Below are 25812 nucleotides of genomic sequence, written 5' to 3'. Positions count from 1 at the left end.
AGATATTCACTTTTCATGCCAAAGGTAGGAAAAAAAAAGTGGTAATTTATATCTCTAATGCAGTGTTATTTAAGAATATTAAACACATGATTAAAGACAAGTAAATGAAAGTGAGCAGTTGCCTCAGGACAGGTAGGGGGAAAAAAATGAAAATAAAAAAAATAAGCATTTGGGTAATTACAGGGTCCTGCATTTTCCTTCCTGAAGTCCCCTAGTCATGCTACAACTTTGGCAAGCACCCACTGGAGAAATATGTAAAGGCTGTTCTAAGTTCCTTAACGTTTTTACTTCCCCTCCAAAATGGAAGAGTGCAGGGCAGGTGCAGCCCAGTTATTCAAATGGCAAATTGCTCAACAGCAACTGTACCAGAGCTGTTCCTTTCCTTGGCCTCTCTCACTTCAGTACAACCTTAGCCCATCTTCAGTCTCTACTTCTGCAACATGCAGAAAGCTATATTAAAAGCATGTTCAATTAGGTTCTGGAATTGAGCCTTCAGGATTTAGGAAGCGCCAGTACCAATGCCGCAACACAATATTAACTCGGTCTTTGGGCATATACACCTTACACTAATCTTCAACTATATGATTATTATTTTTTGCAGTGGGATGCAGCAAAGGCAAGCTGAAATTAATCGGAAAACCACTGGAAACTTAAGTTCAGCTCTGCGCCGTGGTCAGCAGCATGCCAATGCGCACACAGGTACTTCTGCCCATCTTTAACAGGCTTGAGCCTCTGCTTGTCTCAACTTTCATAAGCTGTCCCTGTCCCAGTCTTGCTGCTTTTCCATTCTTGGCCTCCTTTTCTATTCTTTTTGCTTAACCTTAACTCCTAAAGTTTCTCATCCTAAGACTGTCTACTGGGTCTCCTTTTCAAAGTCTTCCCATGCCATTCACTCACTTGCTTTTCACACCCAGGCACATTTCTTCCAATCAATTCCTAACCTTCCTTTGAATGTAGTTTTTGGTCTGTAGTTTTTGGTTGCTCAAATGAGAACAGGAAAGTCCATCAAACATGGCAGGTCAATTTCAAACAAAAAATTAAGAAAGGTAAAAAGAATAGCTTTTTTGTTGGCGGTGGTGGTATTCCCTCAGGCCTGTCCATTTTGGTTCAGGCATTAGCCAACCCCCCATGAAACTTCCCAGGGAGAAAAACAGCTGAGAGAAATAAAAATAAAGGAGAAAACAAACAAACCCACAACTGTCTGAGGCTTCAAAAACAGCTCATGTTACAACAGTTAAAAAAAAAAAGGTATGGGGTTTGAAGGTCACAGTATCACATTTACATAGATAAAGAACTGGAGGGGAGCACTGAGGAAAGCATCCAGTGGTGCCCACTGCTTCCTGAAGAGCTCCAGTTGATGAGAAAATGGGAACAGTTGCCAGAACAACTCCCCCACTTCTGCCATCACTGACACAATACCAGACTGAAGGGACTACTGGTCTTAGGCCAGAGAGTGTTTCTTATGTTTGAATGGTATTTTATTGGAGGCATTCCTGGCCATCCTAGAATTCAAGAGGAGGAGTTGTGACAGGTTCTACAGAGACTTACTGCATAATTCTTTTATGTGTTAAAGAAAACTTTAAAGCAAAGTCTCAGTTTCCAACTGAAAGAAGAATATAGAGTGTTGTATAGAAGACAAGTAATACATGGAAGAAACTGCTAAGAGGAATATTCAGGATGGAGAAAAGTATGTAAAGCGGTATCTCACAAATCAGTGCATTTTAGTCCTTTTTGATTTCCAGTGTAGGTGTATGGGAAATGTTAACCTACTTAGAGTAAGTTTGCTTCTTTTAATTCCCTTTTGCAGATTCCTTAGGTTCTTCCTGAGTTCTGCAAACCACAGGTTAAAGACCGTTACAGAAAAGATGTAATCTAGGAAGTTACTTATTTCTAGAGATTCTTTCTCTAGTAAGAAAAGTAAGAGCAAATCTAAGTGGAGACTGACCAGATTATAGTATCAATCATCACTCTGTAGTAATATTTTATTTGTGCAGCTGAGTAATTGCAAATGCCTAGCTGACTTTGGGGGTTATATTTTTAAGCAGGTGCTCATCTGTTTAGGAAAGCAGGGGAAAGGCTCCAAATATTACATAAGATCTCCCCCCATGGTGCATCTGTTCAGCTCAGACTTGTCAAGGCACTGGGTTGTCATCATCTGTGAAACTGGATCACAAAATAAAACAGAATCCTAGATGGTCTAATAGGTCAGGAAGTAGTTTTGCATTTTTGTTTGTTTGTTTCTCCAGCACCTAAAACAGTGGGCTTACCCTTCTTTTTGGTTCCTAGCTGCTACTGTACTGAAATAATGAATAGAACTGTTTCTCTGATACCAAATATCGCACTGTTAAGCAAATCTTCAGCTACAATAAATGAACATAGTTCCGTTAAAGAGAATTTCATTTACAGGGAGTATTTGGTGCTGTATTTTGTATATAAGAAATAAATTAAATTGATTAGAAGAACTGTATCTTTTGCTAAACAATTATTCAAATATAAGTGAAAAATAAGATTGTGGAGAGCATTTGACAAAGAGAAGAATTAGCTAATAAATTGACTCTAAGCCTAAATTACGTGAAGACATGCCACACAATGGTTTTACATTATCTACTTTCCTCTGACTAGAGCATGTAGGCTTGATTGTGAAAGTACTAACATATAGTGCCATCACATATCAGTCCTATTAAGACAGAAAGAGAGAACCTGTTTGGACATTTTTTCATCTTAATAACACTACTTTACCACTTTAAAAAATTGAAATTAAAACTTTTTTAAAGAGAAACAATACCTCACACTGCTAGAACAAAGCTTCCCAAAACTTAATGATCCTGATTCCCATTTGCCTTACCTGCTCTGTAATCACTTTTGGCCCTTAAAAACTTTATGATGTTAATTCTTCTTTGAATAAATGTTAGTAGCCCAACCAAGAAGAGAAAAGAAAATCAGGTCTGGTGGGCCCATTTGCTTCTATTATTCATTGAAAAGCACGTGTGTGCGTGCTTATAACTGATAGAGTAAAACTTAAATACCGAAGTCAACATTATAAATTAGGAGTGAAAAAAATCTTTTTCTTTCTATCCTTGACATGTGAACTCTTTTCTTACCTCTTTTGTTTTCTTTCTTTCAAATGCTTTTGTTTTAATTCTCTATACTTACATTTTCCCTTTTCTTTCTCGATAGCTATCCTGCTTTTACCACTTAATGTTCTAGTTGTTCAGAGTTACTTCCAAAATCCTCACTGTTACATGTCAAATGAATTTCATTTAGGTCTGGACTGTGATCATCATTGAATCTGAAACCACGGAAGTTTTGGACATGCTACTGACTGGATTGCTGCTATTTAGCTTCCTGAGCCCTGTTTCAGAGTACGTATTCTTTTATTTGACTCACCCCCAAAGCACATTAGTTTTTGGTTTTACATAAGCTTGAATGTAATTCATTGGCCATGGGAGGTCTTGAGTCAAGTTGATTGATACACAGAGGTTAGAACAGAACTGGCCAGTCTGTGCCCCTTGAGCTGCTTGTAGCTAACTATTTAAGTACAACTCATGTGTTGGTTCCTGGGGGGCCTGTGGCATAATCTCTGCTCTCAGAAGGAGTGAGTCAGCTAGAGTCTGCAAGGCCAATATTACTGGATTTCTCTGGCCTCTGGCTGTTCATGTAGCTGAGCCCCATTCCTCAGGTGACTTCTGCAAGACTATGTCATCACTGAGCTCGCTGAACTGTTCCCATAGCCTCCCTAGCTCCAGAAAAGGATTGGCATCTTGAGGCTCTCAACACAATGAGATTTTTGGTATAGAGTTTGGAGGGCTGAGATCAGACATTCTGGGAAAAGACTGTAAAGTAGTCTGATCGGTTATGTTTTTAAGTGGTATCTTTTCCTCAACCACAGTAAATTCTTTTCCAAGCCATACGATCATCAAATTATCCCCCCCATCCTTCCCCCCCTCCCCCCCCCCAAAAAAAAGGGGGGGATTAATAGCAGAATCATATCTTTATAGGAAGCATCATATTTTTTGTGCCTGGAAAATATACCTTTTTTTTCTACTAAACTGAGCAAAAGCCTTCTCTTGGGCCTCGTCTTTCTGGATGGTGCCATCTTCTCAGAAATACATCATCATCAGAGTGCTTTGTCCCAGTGATGTATTACATTAATACATCTGTTGCTTTAATGATATATTAGTGTAATACCTTATCAGAGTGATGCATACCAATGACCTATTACTCAAAAGGTGGTGCCATTCAGGAATGAAAGAATTCATGGACATATTCAGTATAATTACAGAGATAAAAGCCAACATACATTACACTGGAAGCTGCTTTCATGGAACCAAGAACACCAGTATTATGCTAGCCTCTTCAGTGCCATTTTCTAGTGCCATTGCACTAGATTTCCAATGCTGAGGTTGTTACATCTCTTTTAAACCTTTTAAATATACTAAGAGCAACTACCATTAACCTTGGGTCACTGTGAAGCAGACTGTATCCAGCTACATTATTTTTACTATATAGTAGTACAGTACTTACTTACCCGTAACCGTATGAAACTAAGTAACATTAACCTCCAGATAGTCTGAAGAACATATCATATCTCATTATAATAATCTGGGCTTCATCCTTTGCTTGACTTTAATTATTGTCCACTCTCAAACATTCTCAGTTACATGACAGTTGAACTTCAGCCTGTCATTAACTGTAGGTTTCTTTAATCTTAACCTTCATTTTCTTTACCATTGCTTTACTTTTTTTCCAGTACTTTAGCCATTGAAAAACATGTGAAGTCAGTCTGGTTTACATTGTTTTGTGTAGTAAGTTAATTAAACATTTCAAAATACCACCCACAGAAGGTGGCAAAGAACAAATTCTACTTTCTACCTTTTAAACTTTCACTGTAAAGAAGGGCAAAAAATGTACAATTATATAAAAAACTCCTTTCTCCCCTCTGCCTTAACTTTCTCACTAATTGGGTTCAAGCTAAAGAGACGTTCCCATGACAGAGAATCAGAACCACATTTTGGCTTGTGGTAATTTAATTGAGGTACAAGGTATTGATTAGATTATTTATTTTTCCTCTAAATACACTTACACCGAAGTGTGAAGAGTGTTGCTTAGCAGAACACGGAGGCTTACGATTTGTTTCAGTTGTTTGTAGGGTATGGGGAAGGTTTGTAGGTGCCTGTAGATTTTTTTGTCAAATAATCCAGCGCAAATCTATTAGCAATTTACATACTGACACAAAGAGGGAGAAAAGGAAACGCAAAGAATTTATAGTACATAAATACTGAATTTTTCCTCTTTACATTCTCTTCTGTTATGTTCGACTTCATTATTAGTGAGAGGTACCATTTTAATTTGCAGAAAGGATTGCTGAAACAACTTTCAGTAATGTATTTAGTCAGGCAGTCAGATAAATTCACAGAAACTTTGAATGGTCATACAGTATCATAAATGCAGAACATCCTACTCTTTACATTCCCACTCCTCCAAGGTCATTCAGCTGACCTGTCACCTTCTGGTTTGGAAAGCGCTGACCCAAATTCTTCTCCTGCCCCACTGGGGGAGGAAGAAGCAGAAGCTCTCTTTGGGGGAGTCTGATGAAAGAAATAGACTTGCTCTCATGCGTAGAGCAGTACTGAATAGAATAGCTTGTATAGGTGCTATGGAACTGCTGCAGCAGGAGGTGGCGTAACAGGTTGCAGTACAGGGGGAGGTGTGCAAATGTGGCAGCCACCAAAAGTGCAGTGCAGATCCAGGGGCAGCAAGTGGCAGTGGCGCTTGCAAGGGCCTTTCTGCCAGAAGGCTTATCACAGCCAAACTAAAGACTCAGGGCAAAGGTAGAAACCAGCATTTTACCTGAAAGTATAATTGCTCAAGTCACTGTACCTAGGCTATTTGCAACCTCTTATCTGAGGAAACTGGTTATTTCACTGAGCATTTGCTAGGATTCTTCAGTCCTGAAAATCTGTTGGGTCTGGCAGCTGAAGGTTCTGTAGTGTTGGCCTGCTGGCTGTAATGGGTCTAGTATGTTCCTGAGAGAAGTCTGATTTACCACAGAAACGTTACAAATCATTATTAGCAAACACAGTAACAGTTAGTTCTGATAAACTACAGGTGAGCAGGCAGACCTTTGTGTAACGTGCCTTGTGTGTTGAGCAATAGGAAGGGACAGATTTGGTATGGGAAGAGTGACTAACAGGTGGGCTTCTGATACTACTGTTATTGATGTGGATATACTTAACAGAGCTTATGTAATAACATGCATTATCATCTCATAATATGTAATATATTTTGGGTCACAAACAGTCTTGTAAGGTGGGGAATAGGTTAGTCTTTTCTCAGGAGATGGGCATCTATCTGCATGGAGAGAATTAAATGAAATGCTTAGTAGTCTACAACAGTCTAGGGGACTGCAGGCAAAGTGTGTGGTCTCATCAGAATGGTTTAAATGGCCATTCAGTCGTATGCAGCTCCTGTGCCCTTGTTTTCTGCTTTAGAGGTACAGTTTGTGGGGTCTCTGGGAATCCATCTGAATGGTTAGTGACTTTGGGCTTTTGTTTTTCTGAGTTAATTTTAGCAACATCTGTTGTTCAATCTTGTTCACTGTGTGCTACACAAATGCTTTTGCTAGTGTGGTGCAGAAAAGAAGGAATGATAGGCAAGGTGGGTGGCAATTGCTTACACTTGCTCAAGCTGTACTGCCACTGAATGTCAAACCATGCCATGTTACTAGGCTGTGTCAGAGCACGTGTGGTGGCTTAGGACACCGCATTCCTTTTAGTTAAATGAATGATGAAATAATTTTATTTTAAAATAAATGAGTTGGACTTCTCCTTTAAGCTAGATTTAACCATCTATAAATTTGATGTTTGGGGTTGAATCGATTGTTTATTTTCCTCCATAGTCCATGGAGAGAGCAAAGCTGCTCCAGGTAAATTCATCCTACCTTCCATAGGCTGGGGAACGATTGCAAACTGGCAGCACCTAACTGTATCTTCTGACAACAGAAATATGGGTTAATTAATTAACGTTATTAATTAATTAATAATTAATTAATAATTAATTAATTAATAATTAATTAGTTAATTAATATGGGTTAAACAGAAATATGGGTTATATTAAATGACTATGTCTCCCTCTTGGTGAAGACTAGCAGAATTTGCATTTGCTGTCTACTGTTTAAAATTGTTCAAGGCTGCTGTATTCCATTGATTTCATAAAACTTTGAAATAAAACCTTATGCTACTAGATGTCTAAAACTCTGTCAGCAACAAAGTGGACAGACTAGATGGAATTGGTTTGACAGAGGAGAACTGTGAGGTGAGCCACAACTTCTGATAAACCTACCGGTGTTCCTCAGGTGGATGCTGCTACCTACATAGCACAATCACCAGCAAGAGCTTAGTAAAATAACCCATATATGGTGTTCTTTAAAATAAAAAAGAAGTCCCTAAAACAATAATATGGAAGATCTGAACTAAAAAATGGTAAGGGGTGGCAGGGTATTAGAAATGGGTCAGCAACCACTTAATCTAGGGCAGGTGCAGCTAGCTGAGTTTGCCTCATTGTGTCCTAACACCTGGACTGCAAAATGCAATGGCTAAGGTGAACATATAGGATGAATTCTGCTGACTGCTATGGGAAAATTAACTTCTGGCAAAGAGATGAAAAGAGCAGTTGCAAGCAGTAAAGTGGCTCATGCCCTGGAACAATTTGCTTTGGTGCATGAGAGCTAGAGTCATTAGCCTATATGAGCAAAACCCTGGCTATGAGCAGATCAGTGAGGATTTTGACATTGACTGAATTGGGACCAGGATTTCACTGTAATTAGCGATTATGGCAAATGTGCAACAGTTGTGCTGCTGTTTTTAGAGCTGAACAGTTTGCTTCTGGTTTGTTGGTTTATTGTTGTTGGGTTTGTTTGTTTGTTTTGTGTGTGTTTTTTTACCAGTGCTAGAAACTGATTTATTCCTTCCCCCAACTTTTTAGGCCTGGGAAGCGGGGCTCATAAATCCCTGTGCTACTTGCTTTCAGAACGTGTGACTTAAAAAGTAGGGTTTGGCTGATGAGGATGGATGCATGAAAAGATCATTCAGGTAAATGACTGGTGTGTTCTGCATTAATTTCCTCTTCAGCCACTCAAGCAATGCTTGCTGACCAAAGTGTATTAAATAACCACATAAAATATTTGTGGATTATCTCTCAGGTACAGGAGGAAAAATGATTAAAAAAAAAAAAGAAAAAAGAGGCACTTGTGGCAGGAAAGGATTTTTCTGTAAAATGTTGGTGCTGTGTCAGTAGTAATACAAGCATTCTCATCTCGTGTTGACATGATAGCCATTTCTGTTTATAGATAATTCTTGGGATGATATTTTTGCATAATAGCTCTTTTCTGGTTTAAGTCTTGCTGATCTCCAGAGAGCTGTGATAGTAAAAGATGAAATAATCTAGAAAAGGAGTTCACAGAACCAGTAACTCCATCAGGACAAGTAAAAACAACTGTTAAAATTTGAGGTCATGCCTACAAAGAAGTCTAAGAAAAAACAGTTGTTTATTTGGGGAGAAAAAAAAAAATCACTGTTTGGGGACAGTGTGTGGGGGAGTGTTGATCTATCAGAAGTCAGTTTTCTGCAGCAATGTTGACTTAGCTGACCAGCTGAATACCCTAAAACAAGTTAGATGACCTGGCTAGTGGGTCTACCCTTTAAAGCAGAAGAGGAGCATACTTAGTAGGGCTTCAACATCAGGATTTGATTCACCTTCTTCCCCTAACACCTGTTCCCACACAAAAAAAAAATAAAAGTAGAAATGCTGAAGTATTCCACAAAAGGAGGGGAAAAATAATACTTTGATCAGCTGTACCTGTAAATCTTGGTAAGCACCCTGATTGCCACCTGAGTCTGTGTTGGAATGACATCTGGCACCCATTATCTTCTGGCCTTCCTAGTTTCCTTCAGAGAGAAGTCGATGCATGGAGAAGGAGAGAGTAGTGATTAGCTTAGAGGACTTCCTGCAGCAAAGATGCAGTCTGAGAGACTGACAGAAAAGTAGTTGAAGACTAAGAGCAGAATCTTGTTATTTTAGCTCCTTAGCATTTGTCCTAAATCTTCACTCCATCTTTCCTTCAAACATTGAGGAAAGGCTATTACTATTTCTTTTCTACAGGAATGAACTATTAAAAGTGAGACGGGAAAAAAAAAAGGTACAGTGAGTTGTTTTGCACTTCCGTCTGCTCAGATCCTGTTTGTGGTTTAGAGTTCAACAGTTTTTCCAAAAAGAAGCAACAACAAAAATCAGAAACCTAAACCTTAATTAAGTCTAAAACTGCAATTAGAAGAAAGAAGAGAGAGAGAGAGGCAAAAACAAACATACAAAATAAACCCTCTCAGCTGCTATTTAGTTCTGGAAGTACTGAAGTTTAGCTTTCACTAGTAAAAGTTTTCCAGGCTTAAACTGAAAACAAACTATGGTGTGCTTTGACCAGTGACTGTAGTTTAGCCTGCTGTGGATCAAGAACGTTTCCACCAGTCTCCTTGGATAGAGGCAGTGGTAAGTGTTCTCCAAGTTTAAATAGGAATGTACTAACAGAATCGGGCTGCTTAGAAAATGCATTAGTAACTACTGTTTTCTTTCAGATGAAGGGAGCAGAGGAGAAGAGGGATGTAAAAGAAGAGCCAATGACACACAGTCTTTTACACTGCAGACCGATGGATAGGGAACTCCAGGATGCAGGTGAGTTAAGTTTAACTTTTTCTTGAAGGAACTGACTCTAACCCACAACTCCCACTTACTTTATAAAGTGTGCCTATATTACCTGATGCTTGGCTATGTAGGATGGGGAAACTTGTTGAGGAAAATGCATAAATAATTTATTTGGAAATAAGCATTAAATCTGTTTTTCACTAGCTCTAGGTAGTTTCCTAGTGTGTGGATTGGTCACAGGTCTGGTTCTAAGGCACCTCAGTCATAACGTATCTAGGGACCTCAGGGGCCTACCACAATTCAGGATTCTGCCCTAGAGCCGAGACTACAAAAGGATCTATTTTAACTTTTTTTTTTTTGTATTTGTGCATTTCATATGAGGCTCTCTCCCTCTCAAGTGTATGTTTACCGAAGCAGTGTTACTGTTATGACCAACTGCTAACAAGATCAAATGAAGAAGTAGAAGGTGCAGACCTGGGGAAATCGCTCCACATTTTCAGTGGTAAAAGTAGCAATTTTCTATATGCTCAGTATATGGTCATCAAAAAGATTGTAAAAATAGTAGAACTACAAAAGGTTAGTAGTGACAACTGAACACTTGGCTCCTGAATCCAGGGTGCGTTGGCACCTTTAGAGTCAAGTGACTCCTTTATTTTCGGTATGCGTCTTCTAATTCAGAACTTAAAAAACCCAGTGGTTTAGGATTGTACTGACTATTGCAAGCTATTGAGTTACAATGGCATAATGAGGTAGCTGACTGTGTGCTCTTCTCATCTCTGGCACATTTGAAGTGAAACAAAGGTATTTTAGTCTAACACATTGTACTTGCCATTTTAACAGTCTAAGAGGGTGTCCAAGAGCAGTTAGGAAAGTTCAGCTGATGAGCAGCAATTTATGAAACCATAGTAATTTATCATATGAGATTATCTATATCCTAATTTTTGTGTCTAATTCTTTCTCTGATCCTGCTCTGGAGGATATGAATTTTAGCAGCAGTTGCTCTCTGTGCTTTCCTGGTGGATAATAATGTTGCATGAATATCTTGAAAGGAAAAGGTGTGAGATTAGTGGGTAAAATTCGTATGTCCACTAGAGTCTCATTTACATATTCTGTGTTAATTCGCATCTTCTGTGTTAATAATGATCAGAAGTACCATTGCTAAGCCCACATGAGAACAACCCAAGTGTTTGAGTCCAGTGACAGATCTAATATGGAGCTGGACCAGGGAAGCTCGTGAGGTGGAAAGGTGTCGAGGAACTACAGCTTCAGCTCTCAGGGAGTCCAATAGAGTACGTGGGGCAATTTTAAAAGTGCACATGGACGTGCTGCGCTAACATGCTGTTTTCTTTAAAACACTGCTACTCCTCTTGTAATTTAATAGGAAAGGGTTGGCTGCAAAACATAGCATCTTTAAGCACATGGCGAGCCCTGCAAACAAACTACAAAACAGCTTGTTATTTTTAAGATGGTGTTGGATTCTCCTAAAGCTGTTTTCCTTTACTGCTTGTATTAATTTACTCAAAAGCTGACAGTGCTACAGTTTCCACAACATAGTAGCTAAAGGCCTGCCTGAAATTTGGTTCTAATTGTCTCATTTGTTGTGATTCAGCATATTTAACATTCAGGAGCAGAAACCGTAACGTATAGTTACATGTTCCCGGGGGACTTTTTTTTTTTAATCTTATCTTTACGGCACTCTTTTAACACAGAGGAAACTAAACGTTTCCTCTGAATGCACCACGGTTCCCTCAGACACCACGTTAAGGATCACCCCGTGAGGCCGGCAGACCAAAGCCAACAGCGGGGAAAGCCGAAGGTAGGGCTGGCATCGCCACAGCGGCCCCAATATCGCGACACAAGGCGGGGGGGTCACGTCCTTCGGGCACCTCCCCGTCAGGGCACCCACCCCGCGGCGACCCGCCCGGCCCCGCCGCTCCTCACAGCCGCCGGGGGCGGTTCCCCGGGGCCGGGGGGAGGCCGCCAGCGCCCCGCCGCGGCCCGGCGGCCGGCCCGGCCCCGCCGGGCACCCCCGGGCAGCACCCGGCAGCCCCTCACGTAAAGGGCAAGGCAGGATGGAGCCCCCGCTGCGGGCCGTGCCCGGGCTCCCCCTCCGGCCTCGGGAAGGAGGCAGGGTAAAATGGCGGGAGGGAAACCCCCAGAGGCAGGGGGTGCCGCTGTAGGTGCGCCGCCTCTCCTCACCTGAGGCCGGTGTCCTCCTGGTGAGAGGCAGTGAATGGTGTGCTGGGTGTAACGAGGTGGCCGTGGCATGGGCTGGTTGAGTCATCGGCTTGTTCTTGCTAGTCAGGTGTAAAACAGACTCGACCTTGTGCAGGAATTTTATTTCTGCACCCGTAAATAAGTCACTGTTGTATCTTCAGCATGCTTAACCTTGTGACTAGAAAACAAGTATTGGCCTGTCACCTAATCTTGCATTTGTGACTTTGTCATCCTCTGTCTGTTGACACAGCCTTTTCCTTCAGCAGACTTTCTCCCTTACACAAGAAGGATTTTTAATACAGGAGGTAAGGTGTTCTGTATTTTAAAGGACAGGTGAGCAAGGCCTGCAGCATTGCCTGGGTCTTGCACAGCGTAGGCCAAGAAAGAAGCACCTTCACTCCAAGCATCTGCTAGTGTAGTTGCCTCAGTCTGGGGTCCGAGGAGGTACAGTCCCTCAGGGCAGAGCTCTGAAGGCTAAGGGTTGTAATTCTTGACTACATGGCAAAATTGCATCTTACCACTTTGTGTATACAATAGCTTTACTGTGCCAGTAAAGACCTGAGGCTTGGTTGTACAAGGAGCAGCTAAAAACAATGGGACACTCAGTAGTAAGGGAAGCATCACAGGGGACAGTGTTGCTGAGATAAAGGGAGCCTTTAACAAGGCCTGGAGATTAGCAGTTTGTCAGAGAAAGTCAGTTTGAAGGCCAACTATAGAGAGCCTACGTTGTAAGATGCTGGACAGAGAAGTCTTCATACTACTGGAAAATGTTGAAGGCACAGCAGTTTGGAGATGGGGAGGAGTTTGATAAGGGTTTGATTTTGGCAGCAAATGAAGCATGAAGCTTTGAATTTGATAGGATGATTGAGCAGAGGAAGAATATAGAGTTTAGGTGTTCATGTAGGTTAGAAGAGTGTTGTGGGTCAGGATGAAGAGGAAGAACGTGCTTCAGTTGTAGAGGTAAAATTGGTGTTATTTTCAGCATGGGAGAAACAGGAATAGAGAACTGGATACAGTAACAGTTCATTGGTAACTTGGGAAGAGAAGGGGCCTTTAAGCTCGAAAGGTTTGCAAGTTAGATATTCCCTCTATTACATGATGGGATGACAACTTCAGTCAGCTGCAGTGTTAGAGCTGTCAGGCCAAAAGGTGAAAAGGTGTTAAGAAAGAGCACTTTCAGCAACTTGGATCTGAATTCTAGCTTTCCTAGCAGACGAAAATGTCTACATCTTTTTAGCACCTTCTGTTTTCAGTTGTGTTGGTTGGTTTTTGTTTGTTTGTTCTTGTGGGCAGCTTTTGGGTGAGGCTGTGGGTTTTTTGTTTGTTTTTGCTTTTTGGTGTTTTTTGTGTGTTTTGCTTTTTTTTAATGTATCTAGTTCCAGGGAACTTGTTGTACTATTCTTTTTAATAATATAGAAGCACTGAGAGCATAAAGCAGGATGTTTGGTTAAAAAAAAAAAAAAAAAAAAAGGCCATGTGTTGTGATGATCTGAAACATAGTCAGCAATGGAGGATGACAGTTTTCATATTTTTATGTTCTTCAGTGAAGAGTGTGATGAGCTTTCTACATCTTTAAGTTGATTAAAAGTTATTGATGGGAGGGAAGTAAGTGGGTGCCAGACTTGATTAACATATCCAGTTGAGCAGAAGGTGTAAATATGTCTGATGTGGTATCACCAAGTATGAGGCCTGGAAGGCTGCATGAATCCTATAAACCTAGTAAGCTCTGAACAGGAGAGTTCCTCTCATATTTTCTGCATTATCCTTCTCCCCAGGGCAGATTTCCTCTTGCAGTAGGATCAGAAAGACATTATACACCGTTTCTTTCTAATCTTGTCTCTGCTGTGGTGCCTTTTTCAGCTGTTTTCCCTTAGAAAGCTTGCATTTGAGTACCTTCATGGCCCTCTTCCCAATTGTTCTGCTACTCAGCTGATAATTTAAAAGCCACTGACTTTGCTTTTTGTCCCCATGTAAATGAAAGCATCCTAGTACCTCCTTCCTGAGTTGACTCTTACATGGTTCATGAATGAAGTAGCCAAAATGTGTTGTGTTTTGTTGTTGTTTTTCCCTTGTTCTTTGCACTGTGAGGTACAGGCCACCTAACTTCATGATTATTGAGACCAGGAAGGTTTATTAGTTTTCTCTTGGTTGCCATTCAGTACGTTAGAATGAACAGAATGTCCCAAATATAATAAATTTTCCAAGAAAACCCAACAAAAACATCTTAAAACTGATAGGCCTTGCACAAGTCAACTGCTTTGTTGGACCCCTTCTCTAATAGTCATTTGCTTTGACTTTTCCCTGTTATCACCTGCCTGATGACCTTCACAAGACTAAGTGGGCTTAATGCTCCAGCTGGGCAGGGAATATGTCCTGTTCAGGCTTCTGGCAGTGCCTGTAGATTTGACCTGTGCAAAATCCTCACAGAGTATAAAATATGGAAAAAATACTTCTCCCTTTACCTTAGGAGCACTTCTGCTTTTCTCTTCCCCACTTTAATACAAAAATGTGCGTTCTGTTGCACACATGCAAAGGGATAAATAGATGTTCACTCAAATGCTTTCTAGTACGTTCTTCCATTTTCTGACCATCAGTTCTTCATTTACACACTTGCTTTTCGATTGGGAAGCAAATAGAGCGGCAAAACCCCTGTCCCACAACTCTGTCATTTTGTTTGTTGCCCCAGTTAGGGGGGAAAGAGATGTGTGAGAGCATGTTGCCTTGGTCCATTACTCCCTCTGCAGGCAAGAGCATGCTACTCTTTGCCGAGATTCAGCGTCATCTCTCTGCAGTGCGAGCACCTTGGGTCTTGAATAGCACTGCTGGAATCAGCAGGTGTTTCTCACTGTACAGCAGCAGCAGTATCTGTTCCAAAATCTAAATGAGAGCAAGTGTAACAATAAATTAAATTGTGTACCTCATGAATTGTATATGTATCTTCCATGAAATAGGAACCTCTAGGGCAAGCAGCCAATGTATATGAGAGCATAAATGAGTAAATTGTATGCCTACTGGTGAAAGAAGTGAATTGCACAAAGGAAGAATGGGTGCAGGTTAGCAAGAAAAGCAATACATTAAAAAAATAGAAGAAAGAGCAAGAAAAAAAGTGTTTTCTTGTGTTCAGATGGAATTTTCTGGGTTTCTTGATTCATGCCCGTTGCCTCCTATCTATCCTGTTGGTGGGCACTACTGAAAGGCGTCTGGCTCCCTCATCTTCATTCCCACCCCTCACACGTTTGTATACATAAGTCATCTTTTCTCCAGCCTAAACAGCTGCAGCTCTTTCAGCCTCTCTTTATAGGACAGATGCTCCAGTCCCATCGTCATCTTTGTGGCCCTGTGCTTAACTCCCTCCAGCACGTCCGTATCTTTCTGATACCAGGGAGCCCAGAATGGGACACAGAATTCCACATGCAGCCTCACCAGTGCGTAGTAAAGGTGTGAGATTGCTTCCCTCGACCTGGTGGCAATGTTCTTCCTAGTGCAACAGAGGACACTGTTGGTCGTCTTGGCTGTGAAGGTGCATCGCTGGCTTGTGGTCAACTTTGTTGTCCACCAGGACCCCAAGGGCCTCCTTGAAAAAATTGCTTTCCAGTTGGTAGGCCTCCAGGATGTACCGGTGCCTGGGATCATTCCTCCCTAGATGCATTTCCCTTTATGAACTTCACAGAATTCCTCCCTGCCCAGTCCCTGCCTGGAGCCTGTCAAGCTAATTGAATGGCAGCACAGCCATCTGGTACATCAGCTGCTCCTTTTGGTTTTCTGTCATTTGTGAACTTGCTGAGGGTGCGCTCTGTCCCTTGTCCAGGTCATTAATGAAGGTGCTAAACAGTATTGGATCCAATATTGACCCCAAAAGCACACTGTTAGTGACTTGCCTCCAATGGCCCTTGTACCCTTGATTACAGCTCTCTGGTCCCAGTCGTTCAGGCAGTTTCCAATCCACCTCACTGTTACTCATCTAACCCATACTTGGTCACTTCATCTATGAAGACGTTATGAGAGACAGTCACAAAGGCTTTACTAAAGTTGAGGTAAACAACACCTACTGCTTTCCCTTTGTCCACCAAGCATGTTACCTTATTGTAGAAGGCTATCAGGTTGGTTAAAAATGATGTTCCCCTGCATAAGCCCATTCTGACTACTCCCAATCACCTTGTCCTTCAGGTGTGTGGAAAGCCTTTCCAGGAGGATTCTGTCTGTCAGCTTTGATTCCACACAGTCAAGGGTGAGGCTGAGTGGCCTGTAGTTCCCTGGACTGTCTTACCTGCTCTTGTTGCAGACAGGAGTGACATTTGCTGTCTTCCAGTTTTCAGGAACCTAGGCTTAAAAATAATTCAGGAGATGGGATCTGCTTGCTGGACACCAGAGCTTTGTGCAACCAGTCCTTTAAGAAAACTCTCAAAATCTCACCCATTGGTGCTGTTTTCATTGGCCTCTAAGAAAGATGTATTTCTGTCGAATACTTACATAACTACCCTTATCCTTTGGCAGGAGAAATAAATAGTTGTAATTTTTAATAAATACTTAATGCTTCTCTGACCAAATAGTAAACTGAGATGGAGTGAGTAGCTCCTCTTTTACAGGACAAGAATGGAAACATTTTAGTCACATTTCCTCGAATATACTCTCATAGGTAGAAATGATGATTTAGAGCTAGCATTTCATAAATTATGATACAGGTGTAAAAATAAGAGACTTCAAGGTAAAGAAAATGACAGGTTTCTTGGCCTTTCCATTTGTTTCTGCCTTAAAAAGGAAAACAGTAGCTCCCAATGTATGTATGATCATTCTGAGTCAAGAAGTTGAACACACAGGTGTTTGCCTTTTCCTGAGGCATACAAAGCTCCCTAGCTAGTGAATACTCAATTGATATTTTCCTCTCAAGGTTCTCCTGTGGAACCTTGCACTTCCCACCTGTTCCCTTGTGCTGCTTTCCCTTTCTCTAAAAGCCACGCTTCAATCCCTGTGGCACTGTTTGCTGTCTCTCTTCTTGTTATGTAGCTGCATCCCTCAGCTTTCTTGTGTGCAAATGTAAGCTGCTTCCTTCCAGTCATCACTTCTTCCCCTTTCTTCCTACTCATGAAGTTGCGTGCTACTCCATGTGTGATTTTTCACTATTATTAGCCTGCTTCTCATGGACAAATAATTTGCATCTTACTGTAAACTACAAGCTTGAAGACATTGGGTGGCCCTGGTGCTGAAAAGTAGGGGCTAGAAACAGTATGTCTGTCAAACTGTGTGAGCAGGAGTTGAGGAGACCAGACTATTCCTAGTACCTCAAAAGACAAATAACCTTTTCCTCTGTGCTGTTTGGTATGACGGGGAAGTGCCAAAGCAAGAAGATACTCCCTACAGGAGGGGACCGGCCACATGACTTCATTCTCAGCAGGCAGCGGTGACAGCAGGCTGACTTGCAACCCAAACCCTCCTGCCTGCCAGTGGGTGAGGGCTGATTACTGAGGACATGTGGCATGGTGAAATGTAGCTGAATGCCATGTGAAATTCATCACACCAGGCAGGTGAAGTCTGCTAGGAGCTTGATCTCCCCATACTCCTCCTATCCCTTACCTGCATGCGTTTCCTTTCCCTGGGAACATAAGATCTCATCACTGTCTTGTTTTCTTGTCTCCCAATTGCCCTTCTATTCTCTTTCACCCTTCTTTAAATTATTGAGGTGTTGGGAAGAGGGCATAGTTGGCCTAGTACTGCTAAAGTCTACTATGCCTTCCTTCTTTCCTGCTGCTGCTGGTAACATGCTATGTCAGAGGGAGAGAGCGATGAGTTTGGTAAATGCACAGTCCTAGATGGTAGATAAGCCCCTTGGGAGCTTGCCAGTTCTCGAGGTCCAGAGCAGTCTCAGTATTACTCCAGTGTTTTAACACAAAGGTAGCTAGTGAATTGAGAAACCAGAATTGATTTCCCTGAGGAATTTGCCACCTTGCTGGTGCAGTAGAAACTCTGCCTCTCAAAGTATATGTAACAAGGTGTTTAAGAACTTAGACACACTTCCATTTAGCAAACAGCTGTGGCTTAAAATGCTGTTGCCTTTCTACTAAACTAAGCTGCAAGACTTCACCCTGAAGTAGACAAGGAGGCCAAATGCATTCTGTTCTGCCAGTGTGGGGGTGGAAGCAGTTAGCTCCTCCAAGAGGGTGGTAATGCCTTAAACCATGGCAGGTGTTTGCTAATGTGCGTGTGCCTAAATCTTCAATTAACCAGTGACTAACAGGAGGCTAAGTGGAAACAAAATGATGGAAGGAATGGTTTTGGTCTCACTCTGATTTAACTTAAACCACTCTTAAGATGGGATAAAGCTACTGATTTGAATGTCTTTAAGTGGAGAATGGAAAATGGTGCAAGAAGATCAAGATTGGGGCAGATATATTTATATATATCATTCACATTTGTAACTGTAATAGCCCTAAGCTAAGTGTTCTGATTCCCTTTTGACACAAATTCTTTTCATCAGGTCAGAAGTTGCTTAGTATTTTACATTGCAAAATATGAAATTAAGTCTGTATGTTTAGTTTGTAGTTTGTAAGACGTTGCTGGTTTGGATTCTGGGGAGAAATTCTGTATCTTACGGATCTGTAAACTGAAGGCTGATAGTTAAAGGCTCAAGTGAGGTTTGTTTTTTCAAAACATGCTTACAGAAAAAGGGCATGAAGAGGTAGTATAGTGAATTATGTAAGTAAGCAGCCAACTGCACTTATGGTTATTAAAATCAGAAGATCTCCTTGGTAAATCTGAAGGAACACCACAGTAGTTGGGTAGCAACTGTGTCTCTAGGCCTCTAGTCTGTGTATTTCTGGCCTCTAGTCTGTGTATTTCTGGCCTGCAGACCCCAGGATTATTCAAGAGCATGGGTTTAAGGCTAACAGCCTGTAGTATTGTTTTTTGTTATAGTAGTGGTGGTTTGTTTGTTTGTTTTCTGTTTTAATTGGAATTAGGAGGTATATCACCTTTCCTAAGTAGTGTCCTATACTAGCAGCTGGAACATGTAAACACTGTAATTCTTCTGAAGGGATTAACATTCTGAACTTGCATTGCAACTAGAAGCAGCTTATGCTGAAATTATTATAAAATGATTATGGCTAGTTTTTTTTTTTTTTACCAGGATCTGGACAATATTCTGACACAGCTGGCTGTGGTTTAGCTAAGAGATACAGAATGCATTGCACTCTTCCTTCCTGATGCCTCCCCACTCTGAGGCTGCAAGACCATAGGGGGAATTCATGAGACTCGGGATCTTGAAGAATGTTCCTGCTGCAGTGTATTCTCTGTTCACGATCATGGCATAAGCAATTGAAGAGTCAGAAGAGTACTGCCAGTGATTTCAGTGGTTCCAAAAAGAGTTTTTGTCTAGTTTGCTCTCCTTGACCGTGGCCCTTGCATTATGTTTTCCATTTAAAAGACAAAGAGGTTAAAAACTTTGGGGAAGGAGAACTCAGTTGCCTCTTTCAAAAGCTAAAGCCTGTTTGTGGTTTAGGATCCACTGGTTATGCAACTCTGCCTCCCACTTTGTAACTGTTTATTATCTGTCCCAAGGTGGTAATCATCTGATAATGACTTCTGATCATTGTTTATTGGCCTTTGTGAAACCAGTCAGTGGCCTTGCCAGTTATTAACTTGTCATTATTTATTATTATTACAAATTGGTACTTAATGTTGTTAGCTTACAGAGCACTTGCAAACAAGGATGGTGGTATCCATGGTACTATGAATCCTATGGATTTGTTCGTCCCCTTATGTTTGCCTCTTAAACACTTCAGAGCAAGAAGTTTGTAATCCAATCTTGTTTGCAGGATTGATTCATAGTTACTGTTCAGTGTAGGAATATTGAACTCAATTAAAAGAGAAAAGAGGAGGAGTTTAGGCTACTGATAATCTTCCTCCAAGAGGTGTGGGAAGGAGTGTGATTTTGATGGAAAACAGGGTCCCTGGTTAGATATTGAAGATACAGGGGCTATAGGCAAATACCTTTGTTCAGTAGGAAATTAATCTAAAGATACAAGTAGCATTGAAGAGAGTCTGTATATCTTTGCATACACAGGGGGACACAGCAATTCTTCTGGTAGGCTGTACTTTAAGCAGAGGTGGCCTAGTGCCGTAGCTACCATAGTCTCGTGGTTTGGGGCCCAAGAACTGGATATAATGGCCTTTTTTCTTTTTTTCTCAGTACAATTTTATTTTTTCTTTTAAGCTGACCTTGACAACAGAATTCTTTAAAGCTTCAAAAAATAAAGCTAGGACATCAGTTAGTTTTTAGGTTTCAGTTTAGCAACCTTTTCAAGTGTTTGTTACATTATATGAAGATAGTTTGGATGCTAGATAACCTGCAAAGGTTTTAAGAACATTACATCATTTGTTACTGTGTAAAACCTTATTTACTCAATTTGTTTCATTTTTCTCATGTGTAAGTGAAGAAAATATTTACTTTGTTCAAAAGTGGTTTCTGGGGCTGAACTTAATTCATATGTGTAACTAGGGTTGGTGTTTGGAAGGTGCCATACGATCATTACTTATTAATAGCAGGACCTGCAGAGGCAATGCATTATTTATATTATGTTATCTGTGGAAGACTCACAACTATTTTTTTGTGTCTGGACTAGAAATGTTCGAAAGTATGGTCAGCCAACTTCTGTCTCTTTTCCTGCTATACCACCAAACATGTAAGGGAAGATTATTTTTTAAATGGCATTATGCCCTAAGTCATCTTCCTTAAACCACTGCATAAAAGCATGTAAATTTAGACCTGGTGTCTTTGATTTCAATGTGATTGCTGGATGCGATATTTTAAGTAGGACAATGCGCAGAGTAGTGCAATTAACCAGGAGAGGTACGAAGAACGAAGCCGTTCCCATATAGACTACTTCCAGGCATGGGATTAGAAACTCGTTAAAGCTGAAGTATAAAGTTTCTCCCTGATAGTTCATTCAGCCATTGGGATTTCTTTCACTGCAGAGCAGGCTCAAGGCTTGGCCCTCTAAACCCTTTGTCAAACTGTTGGGAGATCTGTTGAAGCCAAGGTCATCTTCAGAGATTTGGTGCTGCTCAGTCGCTTGCCAGCTCCCATGGCGCTCTCAAAGAGCGGTGTTCCCCCAGTGTCCTTACTGCAGTTGCCTTAACTCCCCTGAAGGGGGGTTCAAATGATGGAGGGGAAAAAATTAGCATATTGTAAATTAATGCTGACACTGTCAGCATTAATTTATGCCAGAAATGCGTGAGGAGTAGAGGGTGGAAAAGAGTGATGATGCAGAAAGCAGTATTTTCCGACATCCCGTTCTCCACAGAGCACCTGGAGAAGGGCTGCCACAGCGGTGGATGGCAGCACGAGGCAGGACTCGTCCCTTTCTGAGGCAGCTGCCTTGTGGCCTCCTGTGTGGGTAGGGGCATCCAAGCAGACAGCGAGCCGTTGCGTGCAAAGCTGGCTTAGTTAACACAATTGCCATTGGAGTGGTTCTAAAAGATAATAAGGAAGGGTTTATTCTTCTTAAGCTGCGGCTCCTGTTAAGTTAACAAAGTTATGTTGCTTAAGTCCCAGGCACGTCAAAATTGAGGTTTGGGAGCAATAATAATAATAAAAATACCCCTAATATTTTTGGTTAATATTACTCGTGCTATACGAATCTCCAAAACCAGTGTAATCTGGAGAACTGAAGGCAAAGACAGGACTTGAGTACTCTGGGACTTGGTACTCCGGTACACTTGGTCATGAGTAGGTAGGTGTAAGGTATTTGTTTGGATTCATCTCCAGCCCTGTATCACTCTGTTATGTACTTCTTTTTTTGGCTTCTGGATTAAAAGTAAATACACTTCTCCATGAAAACGAAGTATTTTAGCCATATCGGGAAATGAGAAACCAACTTTAGTCAGGAGGCGTGTTCTGTTTCAGAAGTCTCACCTTCTCTGTATGTTTGGTTTTAACGTCAGAACTGTACTCACGTCAGGGAACCTCAGATTCTCTCCTATAAACCTAATCTTTTAAATCTTTGTTTTTCCCTGCGTGGAAGAGGCAACTGTGCTGTGAAATGGGTGTAATATTATATGAAACCTTTCTAGCGTGAGGCGATTAAGAGTGCTGAGGTGACTGCTTAAAAGATATAGGCTGCAAATCTACCGTTTTGAGTTTTCCTAGACAGCTGTTTATAGAAAATAAAGTGTTTTGGAGTTAGGATAAAATACGGTGTGATAAAATGATGAGTCAGATTGTCAAAAGCAACCAACCTAATAGGTATACATGGGAGAATAATGCATTTTTTGTTTTAGTTGCAACATCTGACTCATGATTTCGATTATGTATTCTGCGAAGTTCAAAGTTTCCTTACACAAAGCGAGAGCTATATGAAACAACCGTGCTTCAAACCATTTTACTTCAATTGTAGTAACAGGTTTTAGAGTTTAAATCATTAACAACCTCTGTGTGAACTTTTATCCAAATGACTGCAAGTCACAAAGAGAACACTTCTCTTTCACGAAGTACCTTTTGTGCTTCAGTGAGACCCATTCCCTCTTCTATTTTTTCCCCACCTTCATGTCCGTCTTTGAAGAAAGATGTGTGATTTGTGAAGTAATGAAAGTATGTATCAGTTAATGAAAACTGCTATACTGCCTTCATAATGCACACCGAAATTGCTTCGGGATAAAGCTTCGTCTACCCGCATTACAGCAGGAAAAAAGTAAATTTCACAAGTCCAGCTTGCTGTGTGCACTGCAGGAGTTTCATGTGGCAGTTAAATCAACTATTAGGGGTGACCTAAGCGTGCTTTCCTCCCCCGGCACGTGCACTGCTCCAGGAGCTGGGATTTTCAGGGGGCTTGCATTTCGTCCCCTGCTTAGAAGCTGCCCTGGCACAGCTCAGAGCCTGGTGCCGGGCCACTGCATCCCCAGCTCCCTTCTCGCTCACTTTGTGCACCGCCTGGGGCAGGGGGAGTAGTGCTCAGCCGGCCTCCCTCCCCCTGACCCTGAAGTTGGTTAGGATCAGCCTCTCCACCCCTGTGCCTTTTCATCACGCTTTTTCTTTTCTATCGCAGGAAGGCAAAACGCCTTGATTTATTATTATTGATTTATTTTTTAAATAAGGGTGTGTGTGTGTTATTTTCTCTCTCCCCAGAACGGCGAGGGGCTTCCCGAGCGAGCAGCCGAGCCTCAACCCCCCCCCCCCCTTCCCAGCCCCTTCCCTCCCTGCTCGTCCTTGCGGGGCGGACCGGCAGCGGGTGCGGGACCGGGGCAGCGCACCCCGGGGCGCGGGGGCACCTTCCCTTCCCTTCGCCCTGCCCGGCCGGGCGTGTGCGTGTGTGTGTGTGCGCGCGTGTGTGCGCGTGTGTCCCCGGCTGCCTCCCGCGGGCGAGCCGTGAGCGCCGCCGCTGCCCTTTGATCCCGGCGTTAGTGTTAGTTAGGGGCCGGCAGGAGCGGGGCGCAGCCCTCGGCACCGCCGCGCCAGCCCCGGCCCCGGCACGGCGCCCGCCCGCCGGGACCGCAGCCCCCGGCCGCTGGGAGGGAGCGAGGAGGGAGCCAGAGGAGAGAGCACGGCGAGCGGGGACAAGCCAGGTGCACGGCCGGCTCGGGGGGAGAGAGCAGAGAGAAAGAGCGCGGGGGGAGAGCCCTCGGCGGTGGCTCCCGGGGAGCCGGCTCCAGCCCCCGCTCCCCCGGCGGCGAGGGGAAGCCCGCCCCGGCTGGCGGCTCCCCCGGGGGGCCCGGCTTTGTGCCTGCCCGCGCCCCCCCTCCCGGTCTTATTTGATCTCCCGTTAACCGAGGAGGAGAATGTGAAAAAAGGGGGAAAATGCCCAGGAGGAAGCAGGAGCAGCCCAAGCGCCTCTCTTCACGTAAGTGCCCCCTCTTTTTGCCATTTTCTCCTTCCTCCTCTCCCCGTCTCCTTCCCCTCTGCAGCCGCCTCCGTCGTTTTGTGCATTAGTTTAGGGTTACAGAGGTGAAACTGACAAAGACACAGCCTGGGTTATTCCTCTTTTAGGTCTGAGCTAAGGCAGCCATGTTGGTGATGAACAGCCTTGTGCCCTTTTAATTTTTCCTCTCTCTCTCCTTTCCCCCCTTCTTTCTTCGCGGCTCTCGCCCTTTCCTCCCGCTCCCTCCCCTCGCCCGTGATTGTGCATTTGTGCTGGGGGGGGGGCGGCGTGGGCTTCTCTTTGGGGCCGGGGGGGGGGGGGGGGGGCGATTTATTGGGGTGGGGAGGGGGGCTAGCACCGGAGGGGAGGGCGGCGAGAGGGGAAGCGGCTGCTGGCGTCTTGCGCGGAACCAGCCGCGAGGTCCGGCCCCGGCTAAAGGTTGCGGCGGGGCTGGGCGGCCCGGGAGCGGGGGGAGGCGGCGGCGGCGTTGGGGGCACCCCGCAGCCGCCCCGAGGGGGGCCGGGGCCGGCGGGGGGAGGCACAGCGTGCCCGGCGAGGTCCCCGCAGAGCCGAGCGGAGCGGGGAGAGGCGGCGGCGGGCTCGGGGCTGCCGCCGGGGAGGGAAGGGTCAGGCGAGCCCCGGGCGCCGGCGGCGCTGCCCCGGGCGCAGGGCTAAGGGCATCCCGCGCATCCCCGGCACGGCTCGGCTCGCCCTGCCCTGCTCCTCCGCGCTCCCTCCCTCCCTGCCTGCCTGCCTCCCTCCTCCCCCCGCCGTCCCCCCTCTTCGCAGAGCAGTTAACTTTTCTCCCGCTCCCCGCACGAAGCGCTCGGCAGCCAGTGCGGGAGACGCGGAGGGGAGGGGAAGGCACCTAAAAATACCTTGCCCCTGCGTGGCCCCGGGGCCGGTTCAAGGCGACCGGGGGTGGCCGGGGGCACTGCCTGCCTGCGGCTGCTCCGCTCGGGGCTCGCCCGCAGCCCCTCCGCGCCGGGCCGGGGGCTGAGCCGGCGGTGCCGGAGCCGGGCTCGGCGGAGGGGAGTTGAGCGGGGCGGCCCCGGCCGGGGGGCGCAGCGGGGCCGGGCCCTGCGCTGCGCGGCCGGCGCCGGGCCGGGGCTGGGGCTGGGGCTGGGGCCGGGGCCGCGCTGCCCCCGGCACCCCCTGACCCCCCCGGCCGGGGGGCGGCACTCGCAGCCCCGCCAACAGCAGCGCCTCCTTCCCTCCCCGCTTTCTTCCCGCCGGGGTCGGGTTAAGGGCTCCACTTGGGCTTTTTTTTTCTTCCTTTTTTTTTTTTTTCCTTTCCTTTCCTTCCCCTCCTCCTCCTTCCCCTCACCCCTCCGCTCTCCGCTCGCCCCTTGCTGGCGGCCCCGGCGGCTGCTCCCCCCGCACCGCGGGGGCGGCCTCCGCAGCGCCCGGCTCGGCCCGGCGGGGGCAGGGGCCAAGCCCGGGAGCACCGGGCCTGGGGCGTCCGGGGGTGGGGGGGGCGAGCGCTGCCGCCCCGCTTCGGCCCGAGCCCCCCGGGGGCTGCCCGGCGGGGGGAGGCGGCGCCGCGGCCGGCCCGGCGGCTGACCTTGCCCTCGCCCCTGCCCCTGCCCTCCGCCCGCCTCCCGGGCTGACACGGCGCCCGGGCTCCATTTTAGCTCGCTCGGCCGCGCCGCTCCCGGGCGCTGCCTGCCGGGGCTCGGCTCCGGCGCTGGGCTTTGGCTGCCCCCGCCTCCGGGTTGCGCCTCAGGCTCGCCTCGGCCCCGACCTCCTGACCGCCTGCGCCGGGAGGGGCCGCGGCCTCTTCCGCGCCGCCCGGCTGCTGCCTGCATTGTGCCAGCCGAGCTCCGTCCGGGGGTGCTTTCTGCGTTTTATTTTAAATGCACGGCCTAATTTGCAGATTAATTTTTTAGTTAAATTCGTGGAAGATTTTTTTTTCTCTCCTGACGTGTGAAGCATGCACACACTGTATGTCCCACAGTAATGCTACTTGTGAAATGGGTTTTATTTAAGTTCTTTTACAACCAGATTGCACTGGATTAAAAACTATCATTTGACAACGTCCCCCCCCCCCAAA

At 44.6% G+C, this 25812-nt stretch overlaps 1 protein-coding gene across 14 annotated transcripts in view; it reads left to right on the top strand.

Moving 5' to 3' along the window:
• The window catches only part of ZNF827 (zinc finger protein 827), a 160192-nt gene that overhangs the window by 30828 nt on the left and 103552 nt on the right, over positions 1-25812 (top strand). For 7 of the 14 annotated variants that reach the window (XR_007166113.1, XM_048071772.2, XM_013175072.3 and 4 more), the window contains 4 exons: positions 602-699; positions 3265-3362; positions 7984-8090; positions 9630-9726. Coding sequence is in view for 13 of the 14 variants with exons in the window: in XM_048071772.2 (XP_047927729.1) it covers positions 8070-8090; positions 9630-9726 (118 nt within the window). In the remaining variant the exon portion in view is untranslated. Of the gene's footprint in view, positions 1-601; positions 700-3264; positions 3363-7893; positions 8091-8820; positions 8869-8924; positions 9544-9629; positions 9727-23219; positions 23742-25812 lie in introns of those variants that run through there. The other 7 variants (XM_066996704.1, XM_048071776.2, XM_013175079.3 and 4 more) reach the window with 7 other exon arrangements.

Source organism: Anser cygnoides, chromosome 4, assembly GCF_040182565.1.
Source record: "Anser cygnoides isolate HZ-2024a breed goose chromosome 4, Taihu_goose_T2T_genome, whole genome shotgun sequence".
In the NCBI taxonomy this organism is placed as follows: domain Eukaryota; kingdom Metazoa; phylum Chordata; class Aves; order Anseriformes; family Anatidae; genus Anser; species Anser cygnoides.
The sequence above is the reverse complement of the archived record's forward strand: the minus strand, read 5'-3'. Positions and strand labels throughout refer to the sequence as shown.